General features: G+C 37.0%; 1 protein-coding gene across 1 annotated transcript in view; it reads left to right on the forward strand.

Moving 5' to 3' along the window:
* SLC13A3 (solute carrier family 13 member 3) overlaps positions 1 to 23,803 on the forward strand; it is a gene marked incomplete at both ends in the record, with an annotated part of 44,027 nt that overhangs the window by 15,256 nt on the left and 4,968 nt on the right. Inside the window, 9 exons of the mRNA XM_083357657.1 lie at positions 2,233 to 2,396; positions 5,707 to 5,773; positions 8,213 to 8,398; positions 8,879 to 9,004; positions 12,301 to 12,396; positions 17,092 to 17,196; positions 18,532 to 18,629; positions 21,900 to 22,012; positions 23,622 to 23,783. Of these exons, the coding sequence (XP_083213783.1) occupies positions 2,233 to 2,396; positions 5,707 to 5,773; positions 8,213 to 8,398; positions 8,879 to 9,004; positions 12,301 to 12,396; positions 17,092 to 17,196; positions 18,532 to 18,629; positions 21,900 to 22,012; positions 23,622 to 23,783 (1,117 nt within the window). The remainder of the gene's footprint in view (positions 1 to 2,232; positions 2,397 to 5,706; positions 5,774 to 8,212; positions 8,399 to 8,878; positions 9,005 to 12,300; positions 12,397 to 17,091; positions 17,197 to 18,531; positions 18,630 to 21,899; positions 22,013 to 23,621; positions 23,784 to 23,803) is intronic.

A 23,803-nucleotide genomic window follows, 5' to 3' on the forward strand; every position in this document is an offset into this window, starting at 1 on the left:
TGGACTGGGGTTAATCATCATCAATATTCTGATGACACCCAATTACATATACTACCTCTGCACCAGACCAAGCAAGTGATGACATCAAGGTTTTGTCCATAAGTTCAAAGAGTGTGAGGAACTGGAGAGGGAAAAAGAGATTTTGACTTAGCTCTAGCAAGATTGAATGGCTAGGAATCTTAGGGCTCACTAAACCAGAGGATTTTCCATCATTTGTTGTGGTTGGGATAGCATTTTCACAAAAAGTATCACAAAGAGTGTACAGTTTGGGAGACTTCCTAGATTCTCAGCTTTAACTTGACAAAAAGGGGACACAAATCCATTTTGTGCACCACTTATAGCTGTTCCTGAATTGGGAAGCCTTACTTATCATGCCTTAGTCACTTCCCATTCAGATTACTGCAACACAATCTACATGGAGTTTTACTTGAAGACTTATCAAAAGCTGCAACAGGTCCAGAATGTAGTGGTGTGAATAGTTAAGGATGCGCTAAGTTACTTTCAGGTAACATACTTCTGCACAAGCTGCACAGGCTCCCAGTGGACTTCCAGGTGCAACTGAAGATGCTGGTTATCACCTTTGAAATCCTTCATGGTGTAGGTTTGGTTATAATCTCTTATTATTTTGACACAGAGCAACACAAGGTGCTCACAACTACTCATATTGCTGCAAGATTTCATAGGGCAGACTTGCTTAGAAAAATATTTCCAAAATGGCTGCTCATTGAAAATAATTACAAAACATAAAACTTGTTTAACATATACTATGGATGTGGCTGTCACCTTGACAACAAATCAAGTTGTTTCTATTCTCGTAGTTTTCATTTTCTGCTGCATTTTAAGTAAGTAAAGTCAGAGAGCCAGCCTGGTGTGGTGGTTAAAGCATCAGGCTAGAAACCAGGAGGTTGTGAGTTCTAGGTACCAAGCCAGCTGAGTGACCTTGTGCCAGTCACTGTCTCTCAGCCCTGGGAACGAGACAATGGCAGACCATTCCAAAACACTTTAGCCAAAAAACTTTCAGGCATTAGTCGAGGCAATTGCCAGAAGTGAGAAAGTAAAATAAAGACATTTTTGAGTCAATCTCAGCTCCTGTTGACTACTACATGAACACATTTGTATTGCTGTCATTGCTGTCTTCTAGGATATTGTTTGAATTTTTCAACCTATTCAAACATCCTGTGGCTTTCTGGTGTCTTTTATCTAAATATAAATTGGGTCTGTCCCAGCTCAAGTTTTTTGAGATCAGCCAGGATTTTTAATCCTTGTGGCTAGTTTTAAATCCTGTTCCTATTAGTCCCTTATTAATTGTTTGTACTCTGGCTCAATTTTGCTTATCCACAGTCAGAACAGAGAAGGCCAGTTATAGTCCAACATATATGGAAGTATAGAGAATAAAGAAGATGATCTTTTTTTTATTAAAAAGTTTTACAAATTTTTTTTTACAAAACATTAAATTAAAACATTATATATCCTCTTTATATGTGCACGATTCGAATCTCTAATTTGTTTTACTAAATTTTCATCTATAATTGTAATGCCAACCTTCTGATCCAGCTTCCACCTAGCTTTCAGTTGGGTGTATTGGAACCAAGAGTAATTTATGTTTTCTTGTTTTAACTCATCTAATAATTTAAGTTGCCAATTATTCCCTTCCAATCTAAGTAATTCCTTATAGGAAACCATATCCAAACTCACTCCCATAGATACACCTTATATCGTGTGTCTGGGAATTCCCCAAATCGGTATTTTATAATTTACCTTATAATAATACTTTTTCCAGACACGTAACATAGCAGAAGATGATCTTGATAGAGCGAATGAAGTTAAAAAGCAGATAAACATTGTGGAAGCCCAAATGTGGCAAGAAAGATTTGAAAATGCCTCAGATAGACAACCCTTTATGTGAATTCACATGAACATAAAAAAGATAGGAGCAGGAGCACATTCAGACTTGCAAGACTGTTATTATAGCCATTTTTAACAAAAGTAGTTTTAGGCATACCTGGAATCTGTTTTTGGGTCTGGCTATCTGATAAGCCTGACAGTAAGGCACCAAACTGGTATATGCTGGTAGGTGATATTGTACTGTACTGATTAATCTTGAACGGTGTCACCATGGAATTTACTTAACTGAAATGAAAAAAAATATAAGATTTTTTAGCCTCTCCTCTCCTCTCCTCTCCTCTCCTCCCTCTCCTCTCCTCTATTCTCCTCTACTCTACTCTCTTTCAGGCTCATTTTAGGCATGATGCTAACAACTTCCTTTTTGTCTATGTGGCTGAGTAACACAGCCTCTACTGCTATGATGCTACCAATTGCACTGGCAGTTTTAAAAAGCCTTTTCGGAGATAAGGAAACATCTAATGATTGCAATAAGGTAAAAGAAGAAAATAAAGGTAAGTATGATTGACCCATTTCAATGTTCCTAAAAGTATAAGTTCATTTTTGACATGTATATACAAAGGGGTGTGGTGGCTCAGCAGTTAAAGAAACTGAGCTTGTCAGTTGGAGATCTGACAGCCCAGATTCAAGACTCAAGTGCTACACAACGGGGTTTCCTCCTGTTACTTGCCCCAGCTCCTGCCAACCTAGCAGTTTGAAAGCATGCAAATGCGAGTAGATTAATAGGTACCACTCTGGTGGGAAGATGCAGTGTTCCATGCACCTTTGGCATATAACCATGCTGACCACATGAGTACAGAAATTGTCTTTGGACAACACTGGTTCCCTCGACCAAGAAATGGAGATGAGCACCATACCCTAGAGTTGGACACGACTGACAGGGAAACCTTTACCTGTATATGTATATGCATATTAGTGCCCATGGTGCTGCAACAAGGAATAAGAAGGACATTAGATCCATGGATGTACACAGTGTTCAAACCTGCCTTTTCCTGTATTCTAACAACAGTAACTTAGTATGGGAAAATGTTTCTTCTGACAACAAGAGTACAAATTGAAGGGGAAAAAATCTGATTTAAATCTCACCTGAGCACAAGAAAGCAGATCAGTGCTGCTCATATTGCTTGGATGGACAGTATCTTCTATACTTTTTGAAATAATATGATAACATTTACAGACATGAGTGGTGGAGTAGGCAGAGCCTGCCAGATTTCAGAAATATCAGTATAAATATTTTATGACTTACTATTCAAGTTATTTTTTAAAGAATTATTGGCAAACTAATAACAATAATAGTAATCTGACTTTGCAAAAAAAAATCTTATTTGGAACTGCCTATATACTCAGATGTTACCTTAACAGGTCCTTGGTTAGGACTTGAACTGTTACGGTTACCATAATAGTAACAACAACAACAATAATAATAATAATGGCAAGAATGATTATAAATTACTACGGTGTAAATTACAATAGTAATGTTCCTGTTACTATCTGAAAAAGGGTACTCAAGATGGCTACTGTCATCAGAAATATAAAAACCAATGACTCAAAAATAATTAAGGTAACACATAAAATAATTATGTCTAATGAATATTTTTTTAAAAAATGTAAGTTTAAGAGTTTAATGTTCATATTCTGCTTAAAAGCAGGGAGAATAGTCATTAGTTAAGGTTTTAGAGGTTATGAGCTGCACAGTTTGGGAAGAACAACAGAGAATGTTAAAAGGGGTGGGGGTTTGATTGCCGAGTCATGCCCAGTTCACATTGTTTTTACACTATTGACAACCCCTTCCCCCTTCCTAGGGATGCCCTGTTTCAGGTTGCTATGTCCTACTATATTTGTGGCTCTTAGTCTTAAACGCCTTAAACTGAGTTTGGATAATGGTTGGTAATCAAGATTTTTCAGTATGGATATGATGGGATTATGGTATTTTCAACATGATAGCAAATTAGCTACTTCACTGCTTGCCAACTAAAGCTTTTTGTTATTTTTCAAGGGTAGTCTCAAATAGAATTCTGTGCTACCAAGGCATGGATAACTGTGGCCAGATCCAACCAGCCCTAGTTCACTTGTATCCTGGCACCACCATCATCAGTAGATCTAAAATAGCCAGGGACAAGAAGTTCTTGATTACCTGCTGTGTCAGAGAACATAATCCTTTTCCTAACAGTTTGAACAAACTTAAAAACTAGATTGTATCAACATTTGATCAGTCTGAGACATACATTTTTTTTGTACTGTTGAATGGAAAATGCATCCGGAGTATATTATTGTTTTAATTCCTTCTCTGTTGTTCTAATCATGAGCTGTGAGACCCCATTTTATTGCTTAAATAAGAAAGAATGCCAGGATTGGTGAAATAGTGAAGTATAAAACATGACAGTGCAAAAGTCACAGGTTCACTGAGCAGTAAGACACATACTTTCAACAGCAGAGTGAGCAGGTTCATAGACTTTGCCCACCTTGTGCTTTTCTCTAATATCCTGTCTGTCTCAGTATGAAGAAAGAAGTAAAAGCAGATGGCAGTTCCAAGTGGAAAAGTTTATACAAGAAGATCTAGGGTCAAAAAAGCACTTGTTCTATTAAAATCAAGGCTCAACAGGGTAGTTTAATCCCTAATGATCCTAATCCTGGCCCTCTGCAAAAAATGTAGTAATAAGATTCTAATAAGATGAAAACAAGCATTTCACCGAGGTACAATACCAATAAGTATATTTTTCTTAAAAAAAGGCTTCAAAGTTACAGATGATTTTTGTAAATTATGAATCTTGAAAATTTTTAATAAAATTAGTAAAATAAGTATGGTGCCATCAAAGGGAAAAAGTTCCAGAGAATTTGTCTGCTATAGTAGATATGAAACTGCAAGTAGATTTATTGTTCTTTTTTTTTAAAGCCAAAACAAACATTAATGTAATATTATTGGGATCCTTAGTGCTCTCTGAGCTTGGTGGTATAATACTTTAAAGCAAAAAGCAACCAAATCATATTCTGAACCATTATGATTTGTGAACCATTTTATGATACCATGTAGTACCTAGCAAACTTTTAAATTGATCTTAGAGTAGAGGTCCCAACCTTTTGAGCACCAGGGACCAGTTCTGTGGAGAGATGTTTTTCTGCGGACCGGAGGGGGCGTGGTTTCATGTACTGCCTGCATCCCACAGATGGGACTTTGCTTGTTTGCGCGGCCCGGTTTCTGGCATGCTGCGGCCCTGTGCCGGTCTATGGACCGGGGATTGGGGACCCCTGTCTTACAGCCTCAAAAAAAATCAAACAGTAATATTCCATGCAGCACAGTGAGACTAGCAACTCTGCTTCTACAAATGGTAGAGATCGATTAAAAGTATATGGCTTTAAGAGATGATTATATATATTCATGGAGCACTAAGGTATGAGACTACTAATTCAGGATGGCGGTATTTTGTTTCTAGTATAAGCAATATGGTTTTGTAGTGAAATTTGTGTGTGTATGGGGGAGGCTGCAACAATTCTAGTGAGATCAGAACAGCACATTCTCTTAGGGCCAGGTTAATCTATTTATTACATTTTAAAAATAATTACGGTGAATATTAACCTTTATTTCAGTGTAGTCTGAGATGAGTTTTATGAATATCTAGAAGCGGATATGCATTTTCTCCTTTTTTTGAAAAACAGACATCAAGGAACACCACTTTTGATAAGGAGGATTAAATGCGATTCACATATACTGTATAGAAATTGGATAAATATGATAATAATATAAATATACTTCAAAAACATTTTTCTGTTTTGTGTAAAAACTCTTTTGAAATATCTATTTTTTAGCTTCAGTACATCAGAATAAACTTCACATGGTGCCAACTGAGATGCAGCTTCTAACAAATATTAATGAGTAAGTTGCTATTGAAAAGGAAGACATTATCTGTACAGTATGAAATATGAAACTGCTTGCTTGGCAGTAATCACCATGGCATATATTCCTGTTTTTATAGAAATATCTTGCTATATTTTGTAAAAGTTGGGGAACTGAGATGGGGATTTCTGATTTTCTTACTGGGGTAAGACATTTTGTAAACAAGGGATAGATGGCAGGAACCTTCACAGTTGAGAAACAAGCACAGATTTTGATGCAAAAAGATGGTAAGAAGATGCCTAGGATTTGGATCTGGGGATGAATTTATAGAAAAGGTAGGATTCTAAGGTGCTATATGAAGAATATCTTTCTATATATGTTTTTTGTAATTCTGTGCAATAAATCTATTTTATTGCACTTTATAGCACACCCATCCTCATTAGTAGCATTCCCAGATACTGCTTGCAGATCACAGTTCTCACAATTTTCAAGAACACCAGACTTCTGGGCATTGTTCCCTACAACTGGATGAGAAATTTTTTTTGGAGAAATTTTGAATTTGGGATTTGTGTATGCTTTCTTCCATTTTCTGTGGATATGGTTCCAGGGAGAAAATCACCTGCTTCCATTTTCAAGAAGCTGCCGTTTATCAGGATGTCTTTCTAACCAGGACTAATTATGGTTAGTTTTAGTACTTAGTACAAATCAGGATTAAAATATGGTTGTACTCCTTGCTTGCTAAATCAGTGCCTGGGGAATCTTTTAATTTTCTAAAACATAGATGCAGTTTAGTGTCTCCCTGTACTCATATTCCCATTATCCCACTGGTTTGTTATGCTAAAGAGATCTCTCTTTTCTCCATATGAGTTTCCTATGAATTCAATCAATAGAAAGGGAGGCTGCTGTAATGGTACTATGTTTTTTTCCTGACAATCATCTCCCTACATATCATGATACCAAGTGTAATTATAATGGTGGAATAGGATCGCAGCACAGTCCTTCCATCATTTATTTGTCTGATTGGAATAAAAAGCTTCTGCATTGGGGGAAAAGCATTTTGTTGGGAAGGTGAAGACACTGCAATGCAGTGTTGGTAACTCTGTGGCCACCTTAGTGGCCTCCAAAGCTGAAAAGATTGTGTTACCTTGATTAAATTTCAGTTCAAATCAACTACGGCAGGGGTCCCCAACCCCTGGTCCGTGGACCAGTACCAGGCCGCAGCATGCCAGCAACCGGTCCACACAAACCAGGAAAACCCCATCCATAGGATGCAGGCAACACACACAACCACGCCCTCCTTCGGTCCGTGGAAAAATCTCTCTCCATGTAACCGGTCCCTGGTGCCCAAAAGGTTGATGACCTCTGGACTATTGATACAATAGTTGATACAGTTGTACAGTTGATTCAATCAACAAGACTGTAATTAATTGACAATGGAAGCAAAACTTACTTTTTTGCTTTGCCAGCATAAGAAAATGGAAAGGAAAGCAGGTTCACACATGTGTTGTTAAATCTGTTAAGTAGTGATTTTACACAAAATCCAACAAGGGCATTGTTCAATAAGGGTGTTATAAGGATATTGGGCATCTCCAGATTGAGTTGGGAAAGATCTCTTCCTAAAAATCTATGAAGCTTCTGCAAATCAGTGTTGATTGTATTGGACAAATGGACCTAGTCTATAGTTTATCTATGATTCAACTATGAATACGCCTATTGTATATGAGGCAGTGTCTTCTCTTCCTTCCTTCTGGCAAACATTCCTTGCTTTTAGGCAAGAGATCTTTTATTTCATTTAACAGTAAGTGTTGAAGATTGAACCTTGAGCCCTCTGCAAATTAAGTGCATGTTCTGATACCAGGTTTATGGGCCATCAAGTTTCTCCTTTTGTCTTTGAAGGGAACAAACGTCTAGAATTTAAGTATTTTTTATACTTGCATAAAAGATAAAAAAACAAAGGACTTGTCATGCAGGAGATAAAAAACCTGTGGCTGCTGAAATTTCATCTTCTACATACTTTGAAAGCAGGGATGGGAAAAATGGAAAAAAAAACCTAATCTAAGTTTTCTTGTTCATATAAAATAGCTTCAACCACTTTACATTATAATGCCATCCTTCCAAAAATATTGACCACGTCCCATGGTCAGCAATGGCATTCCCATCTTTGTATTAAATGTAGTCTGATACTATTTTTAACTTTGCATTCATTTAAAGATAATCACAAACCTAACCAAAAAAGATTAAAATTAATTAAAAGATTGGGTGTCACTAGTGCCGTCTATTGCTGCTTCAACTTAATCGAACCTGAACCCACAAAAGTCTTACCCCCCTGCAGAAGAATTAATCCTATTATGTATAGCATATATAATATTCTGTACAGAATATATAAATTGCCCCCAATATCCCTCTCTGAAGGTAACAGTAGACTTATAAGCAAAAACGTATTTCAATTGCTATATTTTTATTTGGAATGTTTTGAAGGAAAGATATGACTGAAGAGAAGGAAGTCACAGTTGACATTTCCTTGGATATAACGAAGGAAGAACATGACAAGACAAATGTATGGAAAGCATTTCTGATTTCTATTCCTTATGCTGCTAGTATTGGTGGAACAGCAACACTGACTGGGACAGCCCCAAACCTCATTCTTTCAGGACAGTTAAAGAGGTACCGTTTTTGTCAAAAATGGGCGTCTGGTATTTGTAGAAAACTAACAACACAATAATAGGAAATGTTCAGATACTGGACAGGTTCACACAAGGCACTTAGCCATAATGTGACTTTTTGATATTGGTGTATTATATTATGTGAATCCAGCCACCATATTTTGTGACCCCCAAATAGGTGAAGCAACTTATTATGACCTATTTAAAAAATGTTTATTAAGTACAACATAGATTAATGCAATCTATGAAGTCAGTCTGTGTACGTGTCAGGAATTACAGAATTAGGATTGTTGAGTAGGATTTTCCTAGAGAATGTGGGGAAAAAATCAGATAATCTTGGCTGATCTTTTATTAATTGCATTTTATAAATTGATTTTGGAGGCTTGTAAGACATATTGTATTGGTTATATATTTCATATTTGAAATGTACTCAGCGATATTTTGTCCACTTTATATTAATTGGTCTTTTTCTTTCTCTAAGTTATTTTCCAGGATGTGATGTTGTGAACTTTGGATCTTGGTTTGTGTTTGCCTTTCCCTTAATGCTACTTTTCCTTTTTCTTGGATGGCTCTGGATATGCTTCCTTTATGGATGCATTAGTTTAAGGTAGTGTTACATCAGAGTTATATGCATAATTTGAATTTGTTTTCATTTGCTGTTGAAATAATTAATTTAACTTGGTGTTCATTCAAAAGCTGGAATGGGGGACACCTTTATTTGAATGTATATTTAACCTCTTTCGTTGATATAATTTTCTGTGATGTCCTTCATTTTTTAAAAATCATTTTTGGGGTTTGTTTCTTTTGTTCCTTAAGCATGCTGACTTTTAAAATTGAAAATTTCCACTTTACACAAAAGATACACAGCAAGATATTTCAATTGAGAAATGGAAGTTGTAAAGATATTTCTCTTCCAGTCTGTTGTTTGCTAAGCCTGGAAGAGTCCTCATTTCTTTCTACGCTTATTCTTTCCTCATGATAAAAATTCTGTAACTGATGTTGCCATAGTTTTGTTGAGAGCTGCAGGAGGTTCACTAATTTGCTGTAATGAGTACAGGGTTCAAAGACTAGTATTTTTTTAAAAAAAGTTGAATATTCAGTAACTAGAAGAAATGTTCTGTTCTTGTAGTTATTGATTTTCTTTAAATGTTCTGTGATGACAGCAAATATTCACATTTTATGAAAGTAAAAAGCTTATGGGTTTTTCCTTCTTTCAAGCTTCAGTGATTTTGCAGAATTAGAGTTAAAGTATCTCCCTGGAAATTTGGACCAGGGCATGTTACATCTGACAAGGATTAAACTTCAGTGACTTCATTACGCAATTTGTTAATTGGTAACTCTTTTATTGTAAACCTTTTGTAATCTGGATACTTACAACCTCCACTTCTCATCTCCACTGATTCCTTCTTCATTTGCTTTCAAACTGAAGGCATTTCTAAGGAATTCAGGGGCATTTCAAAAGAGGATGTTGTAAACTTTAAAGATAATCATTATAATAGTAATCTGCCCATAGCACAGGATAAGATGTCTGAGCTAGTTCACAGCTATTTTTAATAGTTTTTAATTTGGTTTTGTTGATGTTTTATTTTTTATGTTAATTGCTTTGACTGCCAAGATGAGGTGATGAAGATTATAATAATGCAATATCTGTATTTGAAATAATACTATATGTAAAATAATCTGTGTTATAAAATAATGTAATTTGACATTCACATATTGTTTCCCCAAAGAAAGCACATTACCTTAATTTCTGAATAACAAATTATATACAATCTGTGCAAATTTTTAAAGAATTCATCTAAGTTAAATAGAAATTTGTCTCACCATAGTGGAGAGGACTATGATTAGCTGAACTATGTATAGTACCTGCTCCATAAACCTGTTCAGGTACTATAAATGGGTTCCTTTAAGGCCTCAGTTTCCTTATTGTATTCTTTTTTTGTTTTAAAGATGTTGGCTTTTTATGATGAAAATTATTCTCTACTAGACCTTTTTTCTTCTCAATCAAATTTAAATAGGTTTATGTTTAAATGTCAATAGGTGATAGCATCTGGCTGACCTTGTCTTGGATCTAAAGATAAATAGAGTTAAACATCATTAGTACTTCAGGTAGGCTAGGCTGGAAAGTGAAAAGAAACATCACTGCACATCTTCATAGTATTACTAAAAAAAACTTTATGAGTATATCCCGTTGAAAACTTGAGCTTCATTCAGATGCATCCTTACCTTTTAAACCTAAGTACTTGTCAGAATCCTTATTCATATTGATTGATTGAATAAAGGTAAAGGTAAAGATTCCCCTGCACATGTGTGCTAGTCGTTTCTGACTCTAGAGGCCGGTGCTCATCTCCATTTCAAAGCCGAAGAGCCAGTGCTTGTCCGAGGACGTCTCCGCGGTCATGTGGCCGGCATGACTAGACGCCAAAGGCGCACGGAACGCTGTTACCTTCCCACCGTAGTGGTCCCTATTTTTCTACTTGCATTTTTAAGTGCTTTCGAACTGCTATGTTGGCAGAAGCTGGGACGAGTAACAGGTTGATTGCAATTATTTTTCCCCTGCCCCATTGTAAGAAAACAAATAGCTGCCAGTTTTGCTTTAAAAAACGGAAACATAGGCAAAGATCTTTTTCTTCAAAACCCTTAGTTATACATTTGATAGCTTCCCAATATAAACTTTTATTTGACAGAATGGATCAAGACTTTTTAGTGTTAATAGAAATCCAGCAACACATTTAACATTGTGACATGGATATTAATAGATATGACTAGAAATGGAATGTGTTTTTATGCATACTATTGATAGTATTTTGCAGAGATATGTGGAATAACAAGATGGGTCAAATTACATATGAGCCAAATCCTACTCATTTAAAGGGACTTAGTCTGACTAATAAGCAAGAACATATTTGATGCCCACAAAATTCCTCATATTGTTTTTTTTCTAAGTGAGCACTAATTTACATAACTAGACTAGCTGGAAACTGAGAAATCCCTTTGAAATGGAGCAAATTTATGATGAAATAAAAAAAATCTACTAATCTAAAATAATGCACAGAGATAATGCATGGCTGCAGAAGATTGGAGATTTGTGAAGGTAGTTTTTATAGTTACAAGGACATTGTTTTTACAACTAGGGAGGGAGATTCTTTATTTTTTCTTTTGCATTTACAATATTTTCGGGGCTTACTGATAGGAGAAAAGAAAGATGTTCAGTTATTTTACTGACTAAAAATTTTAAAAAAATCTTGAGTTTCTTACAGTTCTCTGAATAGTTCTCTGAACAGTTCTCAACATCATAGCTGCTTAAATTCTATTTCACATTGGTTTAAAGAACATTTCATTTGCCACATTTTGTGGAAATTCTCAACAATTTTCTCCCACATTTTTTTAACTCTTTCCAGTTTTATAATTAGTATTTGTCAAAAATGAACATTCTCAACATGTACCAATGTCCAGGCAGACTGGTGTGAACCTTGCATCTTCCTCATTATGGCACTTTCTTTAGAATTCTTTCTCAAAAACAGGACTTTATAGGCATTAAATTGAACCTTTGGCTGCTGAAATAGTGATAATATATTTTTAAAATGCCCCAATAATGCTGAATATAGTTAGTACATTATATGTAAATAGCGTATTTTCATAGCACGACAAAATTATCATTCAGAGGTATCTTTTAGACGTATAGCCTATTTTCTCTAAAGTTAAAACATTTTTTTAATGTTAAAAAATAACCAACCAAAACTTTAAAATCAGAAAAATCAGAAAATAGAATCATATTCATCAAGAGCAGTGTGAATTCTTTTCTGCAAGCCAGGATCTTACAATAAGTATTGTGGATGATCTGGAGAAATATTGGCTACACAACTTAAACTGAGCAACTTTTTTTCCTTTTCCGGTTATCAGAGGCTGCAGAAAGAAGAAAACGGAGATAAGAGCTGATGCAGAAGGCAGAGCTCGGGCAGTTATAAAGGAAGACTATGAGAAACTGGGACCAATAAAGTAAGTCACAATGGGAATAACAAACATCACAAGCAAGAAGATGAAATTACCGTATTTGGAAAGGATGTGAGATATCACATAGATGCATTAGAATGGTAACATTTCTATTCAGTCACATTTAACATCATAGGTATCTGCAGGTCAAAAAAGTTATGATAGTGGTTGAGATGATGCAGTGGAAGCTGTGCTATTTTTTTATGTGCAATATGTGTTTAAATGTCTTTATATATTTATTTATTCGGTTTATATACCGCCCTTTTCCCAAAGGACTCAGGGCGGTTTACAAGGCAAAATTTAAAAACAATCCAATATAAAATTAAAATTAAATTAAATTAAGTCTAGCCGCAAAAATTAAATCACAATTTAAAAACATTAAACCCCTCAGTCCAGACCAGATAGCTCAAAGAGCCAGGTTTTTAGGTCCCGGCGAAATGAACGAAGGTCGGGGGCAGTCTGGAGTTCCGTTGGCAGTTGATTCCATAGGGCAGGCGCACCCACAGAGAACACCCTCCCCCTGTGGATTGCCCGTCGGCAATCCTTGACCGGCGGTACCCTGAGGAGGCCCTCCCTGTGGGAGCGCACAGGATGATGGGAAATTGACGCTGGCAGCAGGTGTTCCCTTAGATAATCCGGGCCCATGCCATTTAGGGCTTTATAGGTCATCACCAGCACCTTGAATCTCACCCGGAGGGCAACCGGAAGCCAATGCAGCTCGCGGAGAAGAGGTGTTACATGGGAGTATCGGGAGACTCCCATCACAACTTGCGCGGCTGCATTCTGCACCAGCTGAAGCCTCCGAGTGGTCCTCAGGGGCAGCCCCATGTAGAGAGCATTGCAGTAGTCTAGCCGGGAGGTCACGAGTGCATGGGTGACTGTGCGTAGCGCATCTCGGTCCAGATAGGGCTGTAACTGGCGCACCAGGCGAACCTGAGCAAAAGCCCCCCTGGCCACGGCTCCTATATGATCTTCCAAACTGAGCCGTGAATCCAGGAGGACACCCAAGTTGCGGGCCCTATCAACAGGGGGTAACACCTCACCCTCCATAGTTAACGATGGAAAAGATTGGTTAGTCTGAGATGCCGGTATGCACAGCCACTCAGTCTTGGCAGGATTGAGACGAAGCCTGTTTCTCCCCATCCAAACCCGGACCGCTTCCAGGCAACGGGACATCACGTCGAGGGCATCACTGGGTTGGTTCGGGGTGGAAGGAAAAAGCTGGGTATCATCAGCATACCCCACCCCGAAACCCCGAAACCACTTTGTTTATGATTGTATATCTAGGTCAGAATTAAGGACCCTAGAATTAATTTAATCTGATGTCAGGAATGTCATCTAATAATGGGGATTTTTCACAAATTTCAGATTTGAATGCATATCATCTGCTGCACTTAACCCTTTTACAAGAAAAATCATTGTAGTGATAAGAATGTTCATGAAATACACATTCTCCTATGGCTTTTCTGTTTCTGTTTTCATGTCTTCTTTTCATTGATGAAGACTGCTTAGTGGGAGCCATGCTTCGAGTGCAGATTTCAAATGACAGAATCAGTTTGAAATATTGTAGCTATTGTTGTGTTTAATTATCTCTACTAAATTATTTAAGTAAAGAGTGAGCTAATTATTTAATTAGCTAGTCCATTGAGTTTTGAAAATTTGTAGCTCAGGGCACTCAAGAACAATCCTAAAGTAATAAATGATGTCCTTCATAAATTATCATGTATATAATGATCACAAAAGCTGAAAAAACATCAGCCCACATAATTAGAGGGCTGTTCTATATATTATTCATGGAGATCATTACTTTCACTTTTCCTCTTTAATAAGGTAGCAACTTCGTGCAGCTTCAGTAGTTGTGTATTGCATCTATATTTATGCATTCTCAGATAGAATAATAAAAGGGACGTTTTCAGAAAAAGCCAGACAACCTTTTTAATTATTCACTTCCCTCAAATTTTTGTTGCTTTTGCTTTATACTTTTACCTTTATAAACCTGATGTTTAAAATCTGTGTATAGCTATTGCATAGATACTGCAAAAATAAGGTGGGACAGATTACCCAAAAAGCTGCTTATAAGATTTCATCATTAAGGGATGGTTATGCAAGAAATTAGTTTTCCACTCCACCATTCAAGTGATTATAAATCAGAAACCTGCAAAATGTCACCGAAAAAATCAAAGGCCTTTTACTGTTTTATGAATATAAAAACTCCATTAAATCAGCCCCTGCCAATTTGATTAGCAATTCCAGATTCTTTGAAATGGCTTCTGTTTCTTGTTTGTTTCTTTAAATCTATTGATGGTTTTCTGCTTTTATTTATTTATTTGCTTTTGATGCTTTGGTTGCCTTTAGAGTGTTTTTTGATGCTATGGTTGTTTAGTAATGAATCTCCTTTTAAATACTCGGTTATACTGCCCCTTCTCAACATCCAGCAACTGAGATTTTAACTGATTATTAAATTAGACTTTTAGTACACAGTGTTATATTTAATATAACCAAATTAAATTTAAATTGTTTTTGCATTCCTGGAAAACAATGCACATATGGAACAAAGCAGTTTCTATTTCTGACTCTGACCATTATATGCTACAATCCTATATGAATCTTGAAACAAACATACTCTCCATGTGTACAAAATCTATTTATTGAAAAACAAAGTTCACCTTTCAGGGTACTATCATCAGCCATTGATGTATAAATCACAAAGCATGTGAAAATATAGGTCAAAATGTACACACAAAAAGGCAGCAAGATAGTGGTGGGATGCAAATATGTGAACAACCGGTTCTCTGTGTGGATGCCCTTCCAGAAGTCCATTCTGGGCATGGGCAACAAAAATTAGCCACCGGTTCTGCTGAACTGGTACAAACTGGCTGAATTCCACCACTGCACCACGATGATTTAATGCATCAAATTTATCTGTACCTGCCAATTTATCAGTTCTCACTGTCTAGCCAGAGAATAAGTTTTCCAACCCATTCTTAAAATACGGGCAGGTTCATAAAGTCCAAAAACATCATTTTGAATTGTGCATGGAAACAATAAGCAGCCAAAGTAATCAGTAGAAGATTATCTCCATTGCCACAAGTATATTGGCATTGTATTCCATATCTATTACATTTTCTTACTGGCTTCAAGGGCAGTCTCATTAATAGCACATGACAATCATTTAATGTGAATATAACCAAGGTATGGAACATCATGACAAACCTATTTCAGATATAAATATAGGCAAGACTCCTTTCGGTTGAGCTTCCCAGAGATATCCATTCATGTGTCTTGGCAATAGTATGGAAATGGATTGCTGATGCCTTCTTCTGGAATTGTTTTGACTTCCTAATTTTCATTTCATTCATTTCATTTCATTTCATTTCATTTATTATATTTGTATACCGCCCTTCTCCCGAAGGACTCAGGGCGGTGAACAGGGCACATAAAAATACAGAATACAAAAATTAAAAAAGAATTAAATAAGAGCCTGAGCTAAAAACAGTAGAGTAATGAAAATCCCCAATAAAAACCCCAGCACATCCCCCATCAGGCCAGGCCGGCTTGCTCAAATAGGTAGGTCTTCAGGCCGCGTCGGAAGGAGCGAAGGTCAGGTGCCATCCGGAGCTCAACCGGCAGCTGATTCCATAAAGCCGGGGCGCCCACAGAGAAGGCCCTCCCCCAGCCGACATTCTCTGACCGGTGGTACCCTGTGGGAACGCACAGGGCGGAGGGAAGTTGACGCCGGCAGCAGGTGATCCCCAAGGTGCTCCGGACCCATGCCATGTAGGGCCTTGAAAACCATTACCAAAACCTTGAACCTCACCCGGAAGACAACTGGTAGCCAATGCAGCTCGCGGAGCAGAGGTGTAACATGGGAGTACTGGGAAACTCCCAAAACAACTCTCGTGGCTGCATTCTGTACCAGCTGGAGCCTCCGAGTGGTCTTCAAGGGAAGCCCCATGTAGAGAGCTTTGTTGTCATGGTTCTGATTCTTATATTGTCAAAGCAAAAACATCCAATGTTTGCAGCGTTGACACTTATCTAAACAGTTATATACAGTATTTCTCAGTGGTCACTCATTTAAATACTACCCAGGTCTGGCTCTGCTTAGGTTTTCATAATCAGCCCAGGTCAGCTGCTGCTGCTGCCTACTCAAGACCTTCCAGATATACATTAGCCATTTCAGACATCAGTTCCTCAAATGGAATAAAAGTGTACGTAAGAAAATTCATGTTTGTTTGTACTGATATCACATTATTTGAATGCCCGAAGGTAGATTATATCCATGTTTATGTACAACCAAGATTCAAATAAGAAGGTGTAGTGGCTCTTGGCAATTGAATGGAGAAATTGCTGGAGGTTTCTTGGCAGCATTTTCGGAAGTGATCTTTTGCTGCCTTCTCCTTATAGCTAAGAAAAGTGACTGGCCAAAATCACCCAGTTGGCTTCATGTTTAAAGCAACATAAGAGCTCAGATTCACCCATGCCTAATCCAATAAACCAAACTGACTTTCATTATACAACATAACTATATGTTACATAACATATGAATAACATTTGGAGTTATATTCATTTCATAGGTTTTTCCTGCATTTTATTGACTTTCACATGCAAAACACCTTAAATTATTTGTTCCTCTTCATGTTTCTTACCATTTGCTATTTCAGGCAAATATTTAAAGCAATGCTTAATTTTATTCCAAAACAGGTTTGCAGAGCAGGCAGTATTCGTTCTCTTCTGTTTATTTGCCATCCTGCTATTCTCCAGAGATCCAAAATTCATCACAGGTTGGGCAAGCTTATTTAAACCAGGGTAAGCTTTTACTTTTAGTTTATTTGAACTCATTCAGGTAAATAGGAGATTTAGGAATGCTGTCCTTTACTGAATGGAAAATTTAACCAAATGTTCACATATTGTTTGAAAATATCATTCTAATTTGACTTTAACAACAACAACAACAATTTTGCTGTAAAATATCTATCAGGTTAATGCAGCTATATGGTGATTTGAAAAGTGAAACCATGCTTCCAATTTTCTCTGATATCACACTTTATAAACTTTGTTGGGATTGAATTGTATAATCCACTGACCTCAATTGTCTTCAAAAACAGCATGTATTGCATTTTAAATCTTTTTCCTGTATCTAAGAAATTATGTGATGCCAAATTTTGATCATGTCTTAGTTGAAGTTCCCAGATCTACCTCTTCTTTGCTGTGTTTGTTAGAGAAAGATGGAAATTATATCTCATTATGCCCAAAGGGCATCATGTAAGAGAGAACTGTCATATTTCATGTATCAGAGGAAAGAGTCATAGGTTTTTCTTTTTTTATTTCCTCTAGATAATGGTTGTATTGTAGGATAATACTTTACATGGAAATTAAACACCTGGTATATCCAATTAAAAGCAAACTTGCTATCTAGAAATTGAAAGACTTTTACTTAAGGCTCCAGAGCAAAGACTGGCAAACTTCTAAAGACTACACTTAATATTTGCCAGGAGGGTATTTGAATTTTCATCATGCAGTGGACAGGGCCAAGATTTGGATGCTCACCTGTCTTTTGGAAAAGTAGTTTTTTTTATATTGCTAAGATAGGCTAAGCCTAATTTCCACTTCAACCCTGTATTGAAAAAGCTGCATTGCTACACTTGCTTTTTGAATCCAGTTCAAAAGCCAGTAGGGGGTTTCAATGTCCTACATCCACATTACTTTCAGGATCCTCTATTACTGTACAGTCATCCTACTCTTCCAGGTCTTTAACAAGGCATATTCACTGGGTCCCCTACTGGATATATGGTATCTGATTCTAAAATTCTTTGGCCTGTACATGGTGAAATAGCCTAGACTCTTCATTTTAGAATATGATTATTTCAATTATTGTACTCAAAAATTTGTCTGTTATCAATAATCACTCAATGATTAAAGACTAGGCTTGATTAAAAAAAAATAAAGGATTCTTGTCAAGCTTTCTCTAATTTGTAATTTTAGGTTCCAAATTATTTTCTAATTTATGGCAATAATTTGTAGGGGTTTTTTTTAAAAAAAGAATAATTATAAACTATAAATGTTCATTAAACCTGATGTAAAAACTTATTCTTTGACAAAATATGATTTGCTTACATAGAATCTTCTTTCCATTTCTGTTAGGTTTGTCTCAGATGCAGTTACTGGAATCACAATAGTGATAATACTATTCTTCTTCCCAGCGAAAAAGCCATCTCTTAAATGGTGGTTTGATCTAAAAGGTACATTGCTGGTTTATCAAAGTTTGCTCTCAAGTGTCATATTTTTGAGTTCTCTCTAGATTGTGTTGTGACACTGGTTTCCACAGCCCCATAGAAAACATTGATTGATAGGTTTCTAATTTTTAACACATTTATCCTATGGAGGATTAAAAATATTCAACTAGGCAAACAGGGACAAGGGACAACATTTACTGATGTTAGAACTGTGCCTCACATTGGACTGAAAAAAATAGGTTTCTTGGAGTGCACAGAGGCTTTCACATAACACCTTTCAGCACTTTGAAAACAACTGTATCTTTCCTCAGGATAATGTGGTTGCTTTCTATTATGTCAGGCATGTCAAACTGCCGGCCTGTGGGCCGGATGCATCACATTGAAACTGCACCCACCCCACTGCCGGCAATGGGGAAAAAGTCCCGATACGTTGTGCGATGTCACATGATGTTGCAAGTTTGACATGCCTGGTATTATGTGATCCCGGGGGAAAAAAAACCTCATTGGGCTTAAAGATTAGGCAGATGTTATGCATACCCAAACATGTTCTGAAGAACCTTGAGGAAGGAAGGACAATGAAGATCTGAAAGGGGTAACCACCAATGAGTTCATTGATAATGTGTTCTGTCAGGTGCCAACTTCTCTGTACACCACAAATCACCATGTTCTCTGCTCTCTTCAGCACAGATTGTAGAGGGCATTGGAAGCAATGACTATTGAAAATCCTCACTCTAGTTCCTCAAATTGTTTGCCTTCCCACGCCTTTCTTTCCAACAGCACCTGTTCTAGTGATGTATATAGACATTGACTAATTTATAGACATTTGGATAAGTAATACAGAGACAATATTGCAGAAAATTATTTTACTTGGCTAACTTTGTCCTCAGTATAAGGATATCATTTGAGAACTATAGTAATGACAGAAAACAGCTATTTCAGTTGTTTTGTGGGGTGGATATAATTTGGATAAATACATAAATACACAAATGTGCTTACTCTAGTAATAAGAATCCTGTTAGATGTCAGGATGCCTTGTTTTGCAAAAATCCATTTATAAACCTTTTCTGATAAGATTTGGATTATTTGTTGCCATAAGTGTTATGTTTGAACTATGAGTGGAAAATTAACCCTTTAAATCCAAAGTGTAAACTATTTTTTTTAAATGCCCACTGTTGCATTAGATTTTTAAATATTTTTTTTATTTGAAATAAGCAAAAATCAAGTCCAAAACCTTAAATAGCAAATAAATAATAAGCATACGATAAAAGCAAAAGCCACAAAAGTGATTTCAAAGACAAGTGTAAAAATGTTGCTCATACATAGTCAATATTTCTGCTCTGATATTTGTATAGACAAAGGTCATTAGATAAATATTGAAGTTACAATATATCTGCACGCTATATCCTAAAATATATATTACTTTACTAAAGGGATAAGGTTACAGATTGAATTCGTTAGATTTTTCCATTTTTTCTTTGCAGCAAGTGTTGAATCACATTTACTGGAAGAAGTTTATTTATCAATTTACACATGCATTCATCCTTTGTTTGACCAGAAATTGCAATGTGGTAGATTTTCTGATCCATATTTTTCATAATCTGAAGTTGTTTCAGTGAAAAATGCTCTTATATATCATAGTGGTATAAGTCAGGTTTAATTATCTGGTATTCTTCAGACACTACATTATTGCTCCTTGTTTCTAGCCAAAATGGCCAATGATTGAATAGGCTGATTGAATGGGTGCTGATTATGGAAATCATAACCTATCATATTTGGAATGCAACAGTATGGTTGTGTACGAAATGAATTAAATGACATATTTTTATTTTCTTCCACTTCTGTGACTTTTAAGGCCCAATCAAAGTATTTCTTTTCAGGGTTTCTGTAAATCTGAAATGCTGGTATTAACATTACCATTTATATTATACTGAAAAGCCTTGTCTTCCCAAGCATTTGTATAAAATCAATTCCTGGTTCATTGGTCTGTGAAATTTTGATTCATATGCATAAAATTTCATAAATGGATTTCTTTAATGGAAGTTAGTTTATGACATAAGAGATAGCCATTACAACAGGAAAATAATTCATAATTTAGCATCATGAACTCAGCTCCTATCACCCCTCCCCTCCCTCCTCCCCCCACCGGCATAGCCATGAGGATTCCAGAGGATTTGCTCTTATATTTGCTTAAGCACTGCTTATCATGTTGCCTGAACTAGGAAATCATAGTTAATATTAACTAGTTTATTTGAAAGCTTGAGGCTTGGCAAAAGATGCAAAAACAGCTGCACGTATTATGGTTGCCTTGAATTTGGAGAAGGGCAAAAGACGTCAGCTTAGCTTTATCTAGGCTCCTTCACATGTTAAGCTATTATTTAGGGTAGCCTATTCAAACCTGGTGCCCTCTACTACATTGAGATTACAGTTTCCAGAACTCCTATACAAATTGATGATTCTGTTTGATTTATTTCATATATTTGATATATTTGACCCTCTAGACCAGTAGTTCTCAACCTTTCCTTCACCATGGACCCCCTTTAAATACCTGTTGTGGCCATGGACCATGGCCATGCACTCCAAAGACTTAACTCAAAATTTAAATCATAACATTTCTTCAAGCCTTCGCGGACCCCCTGTGACAACATTGCAGATCGAACCACTGCTCTAGATATATATAAAAGAAAATCAATTTGTAATAACTTTGTTATGCAAATATGCAGAAAGGATACCAGTTTAAGGCTACACTAGACTACCCATGCCCCCCTGGGTCATCATTTCAAAAATATTTCTTTACCTAAACAGAGAAACGGTAGGATCATGGACAGGCGAAAAAAGCAGTAGCAGCGGGAGCAACTTCTAACTTTATGCTGGCCTCCCCATTGTCTTTGCTTGTGGGAAGCTAGCATGGAGTGTCAGAAATCCCAATCACTGACTGTGGCTACAGTGCTGCAGTGACTACAACATTGTGAATACAACTGGTTTAAAGATCCTTGAAATTTCAATTACAAGGAAATAACGGGTCCTGGATTTTGTATGCATTGTTTTAAGTTAGCAGATTTAAGGTACCTCAATACAAAAAAAAAGTGCTATGTTGGGACTGTAACTTCCATCATTCCTAACCACCTTTATTCCTGGGCTGACTGGTTAAGGATGCTGGACTTGTACTTCCAAAACATCTGGATAATCCCAACATATCTGGAGGCTCTAGGCTGGGAAGGCTGCCATAGACTATATTACTAATTTCTGTCCTTCTTCATTACAAACCTTTTCATCTAGCATCAAATGTTGAGAATAAACCTTTGCTAACTTGGAGCAAAGCCCAAGAAAGCGTGCCTTGGAATATAATCCTGTTGCTTGGAGGAGGGTTTGCAATGGCAAAAGGATGTGAGGTACGTCTGTTAAAGTTCAGCCTGTGAAACATTGTGTCTATGTGTCTGATCTTCTATAGGCACTATTGTGATATATGACTTTATATTATATTATGCTACATGCACATACCGTGGCCTGGTTCACACGTTATACTAAATTCAATGTAATTTGATCAGTGTGTGTAAGAAACTGGCCACTTTATTTGTTTATTTGTTTGTTTATTCAATTTCTATAGCTGTGCAGCTCAACCACGTGATAAGGCAGCATAATATAGTTTGTTTAACTAGCCTGGAGACTAAAACATATGAAGAATGGCTCCAGGACCTGGGTTTGGCTAGTCTAAAGAAAAGAAGAAACGGGTGACATGATAGCAGTATTCCAGTATTTGGGGGGCTGCCTCAAAGAACAGGGGGTCAAACTATTCTCCAAAGCACCAGACACCAGGACAAGAAACAATGGTTAGAAACTGACCCAAAAGAGAAGCAACTTGGAATTAAGGAGAAACTTCTTAACAGTAAGGACAGTTAACCAGTGAAACAGCTTGCCTTCAGAAATTGTGGGCGCTCCATCGCTGGAGGTTTTTAAGAAGAGACTAGACCAGGGGTCAGCAACCTGAAACAGTGAAAGAGCCACTCGGAACCGGTTCCCTCACAAAAGGAAAAACTGGGAGCCGCAAAAAATGTGTGCACATGCACATACATGCGCGCATGTGCAGAACAGGGTTTGACTGAAGAGTGGAGCCAAGGCAAGATATACACCTACCCTGTATATTTGAATTGATTGGTTGAACTTTTTTAGTCCCACTTTTTTTTTTTGGACTGCACATGGCAGAGAACTGGGAGCCACAAGAGACGTCTGAAAGAGCCGCATGCGGCTCCTGAGCCACGGGTTGCAGACCTGTGGACTAGACAGTCACTTGTCTGAAATGGTATAGGTTCTCCTGCTTGAACAGGAGGCTGGACTAGAAGACCTCCAAGATCCCTTTCAGCTCTATTCTGTTCTGTTCTAGCTAAAAATCAATTTGGTTTAGTGGTTAAGATACTTGGCTAGAAGTGGGGAAATTTGAGTTCTAGTCCTGCCTTAGGTCCAGAAACCAGCTGGGTGATTTTGGTCACTTGCTTTTTTTTAGCCCTAGGAAGAAGTTAGTGGCAAATAACTAGACAGGGATTTGTTCATATAATTGCTAGGAGTCATATTTAGCTGAAATGCAAAATAAATAGATCATAGAAAATTCATCATATGAACCCGAAGGGGAAAAAAAACTATAGTGACTGCTTAATTGAAAACAACCACAGATGTTGGTAATAATTCAAAACACAAATGTGCCACGTCTTTTACAATTAATTATCTGGTCCCAAGAAGCTTGGATGTCTTTATTATCCTAATAGTACAAAGAGGTATTTTGTCACACCAACAATATATGAGGCAGTAAATATGAAGGGTAAAATGGCTGCCTTTATTCATCTCCCTGGTCCTCCTGGCTGGTGTCCTCCAGGGATGCCTGTCAACTGTCAGTTAAATGATTTGTCCCAAATGCTGTCATTGCATGATAAGAACTGGAGATTTTTATGAGTTTAAATATTATTGATTCTCTTACATAACTTTGGGGAAATTCTTTTCTTGCTATAGGAATCAGGTTTGTCTGTCTGGATTGGAGGTCGTCTTGACCCTCTAGAGAATCTCCCTCCTCCTGTGGCTGTAATTCTCATCACAGCAGTCATAGCTATGTTCACAGAATTTGCCAGTAACACAGCTACAATCATCATCTTCTTGCCTGTCTTGGCAGAACTGGTAAAAAAACCTCATATGTA

The sequence above is a fragment of the Vipera ursinii genome, assembly GCF_947247035.1.
Source record: "Vipera ursinii genome assembly, chromosome: 3".
NCBI classification, from domain to species: domain Eukaryota; kingdom Metazoa; phylum Chordata; class Lepidosauria; order Squamata; family Viperidae; genus Vipera; species Vipera ursinii.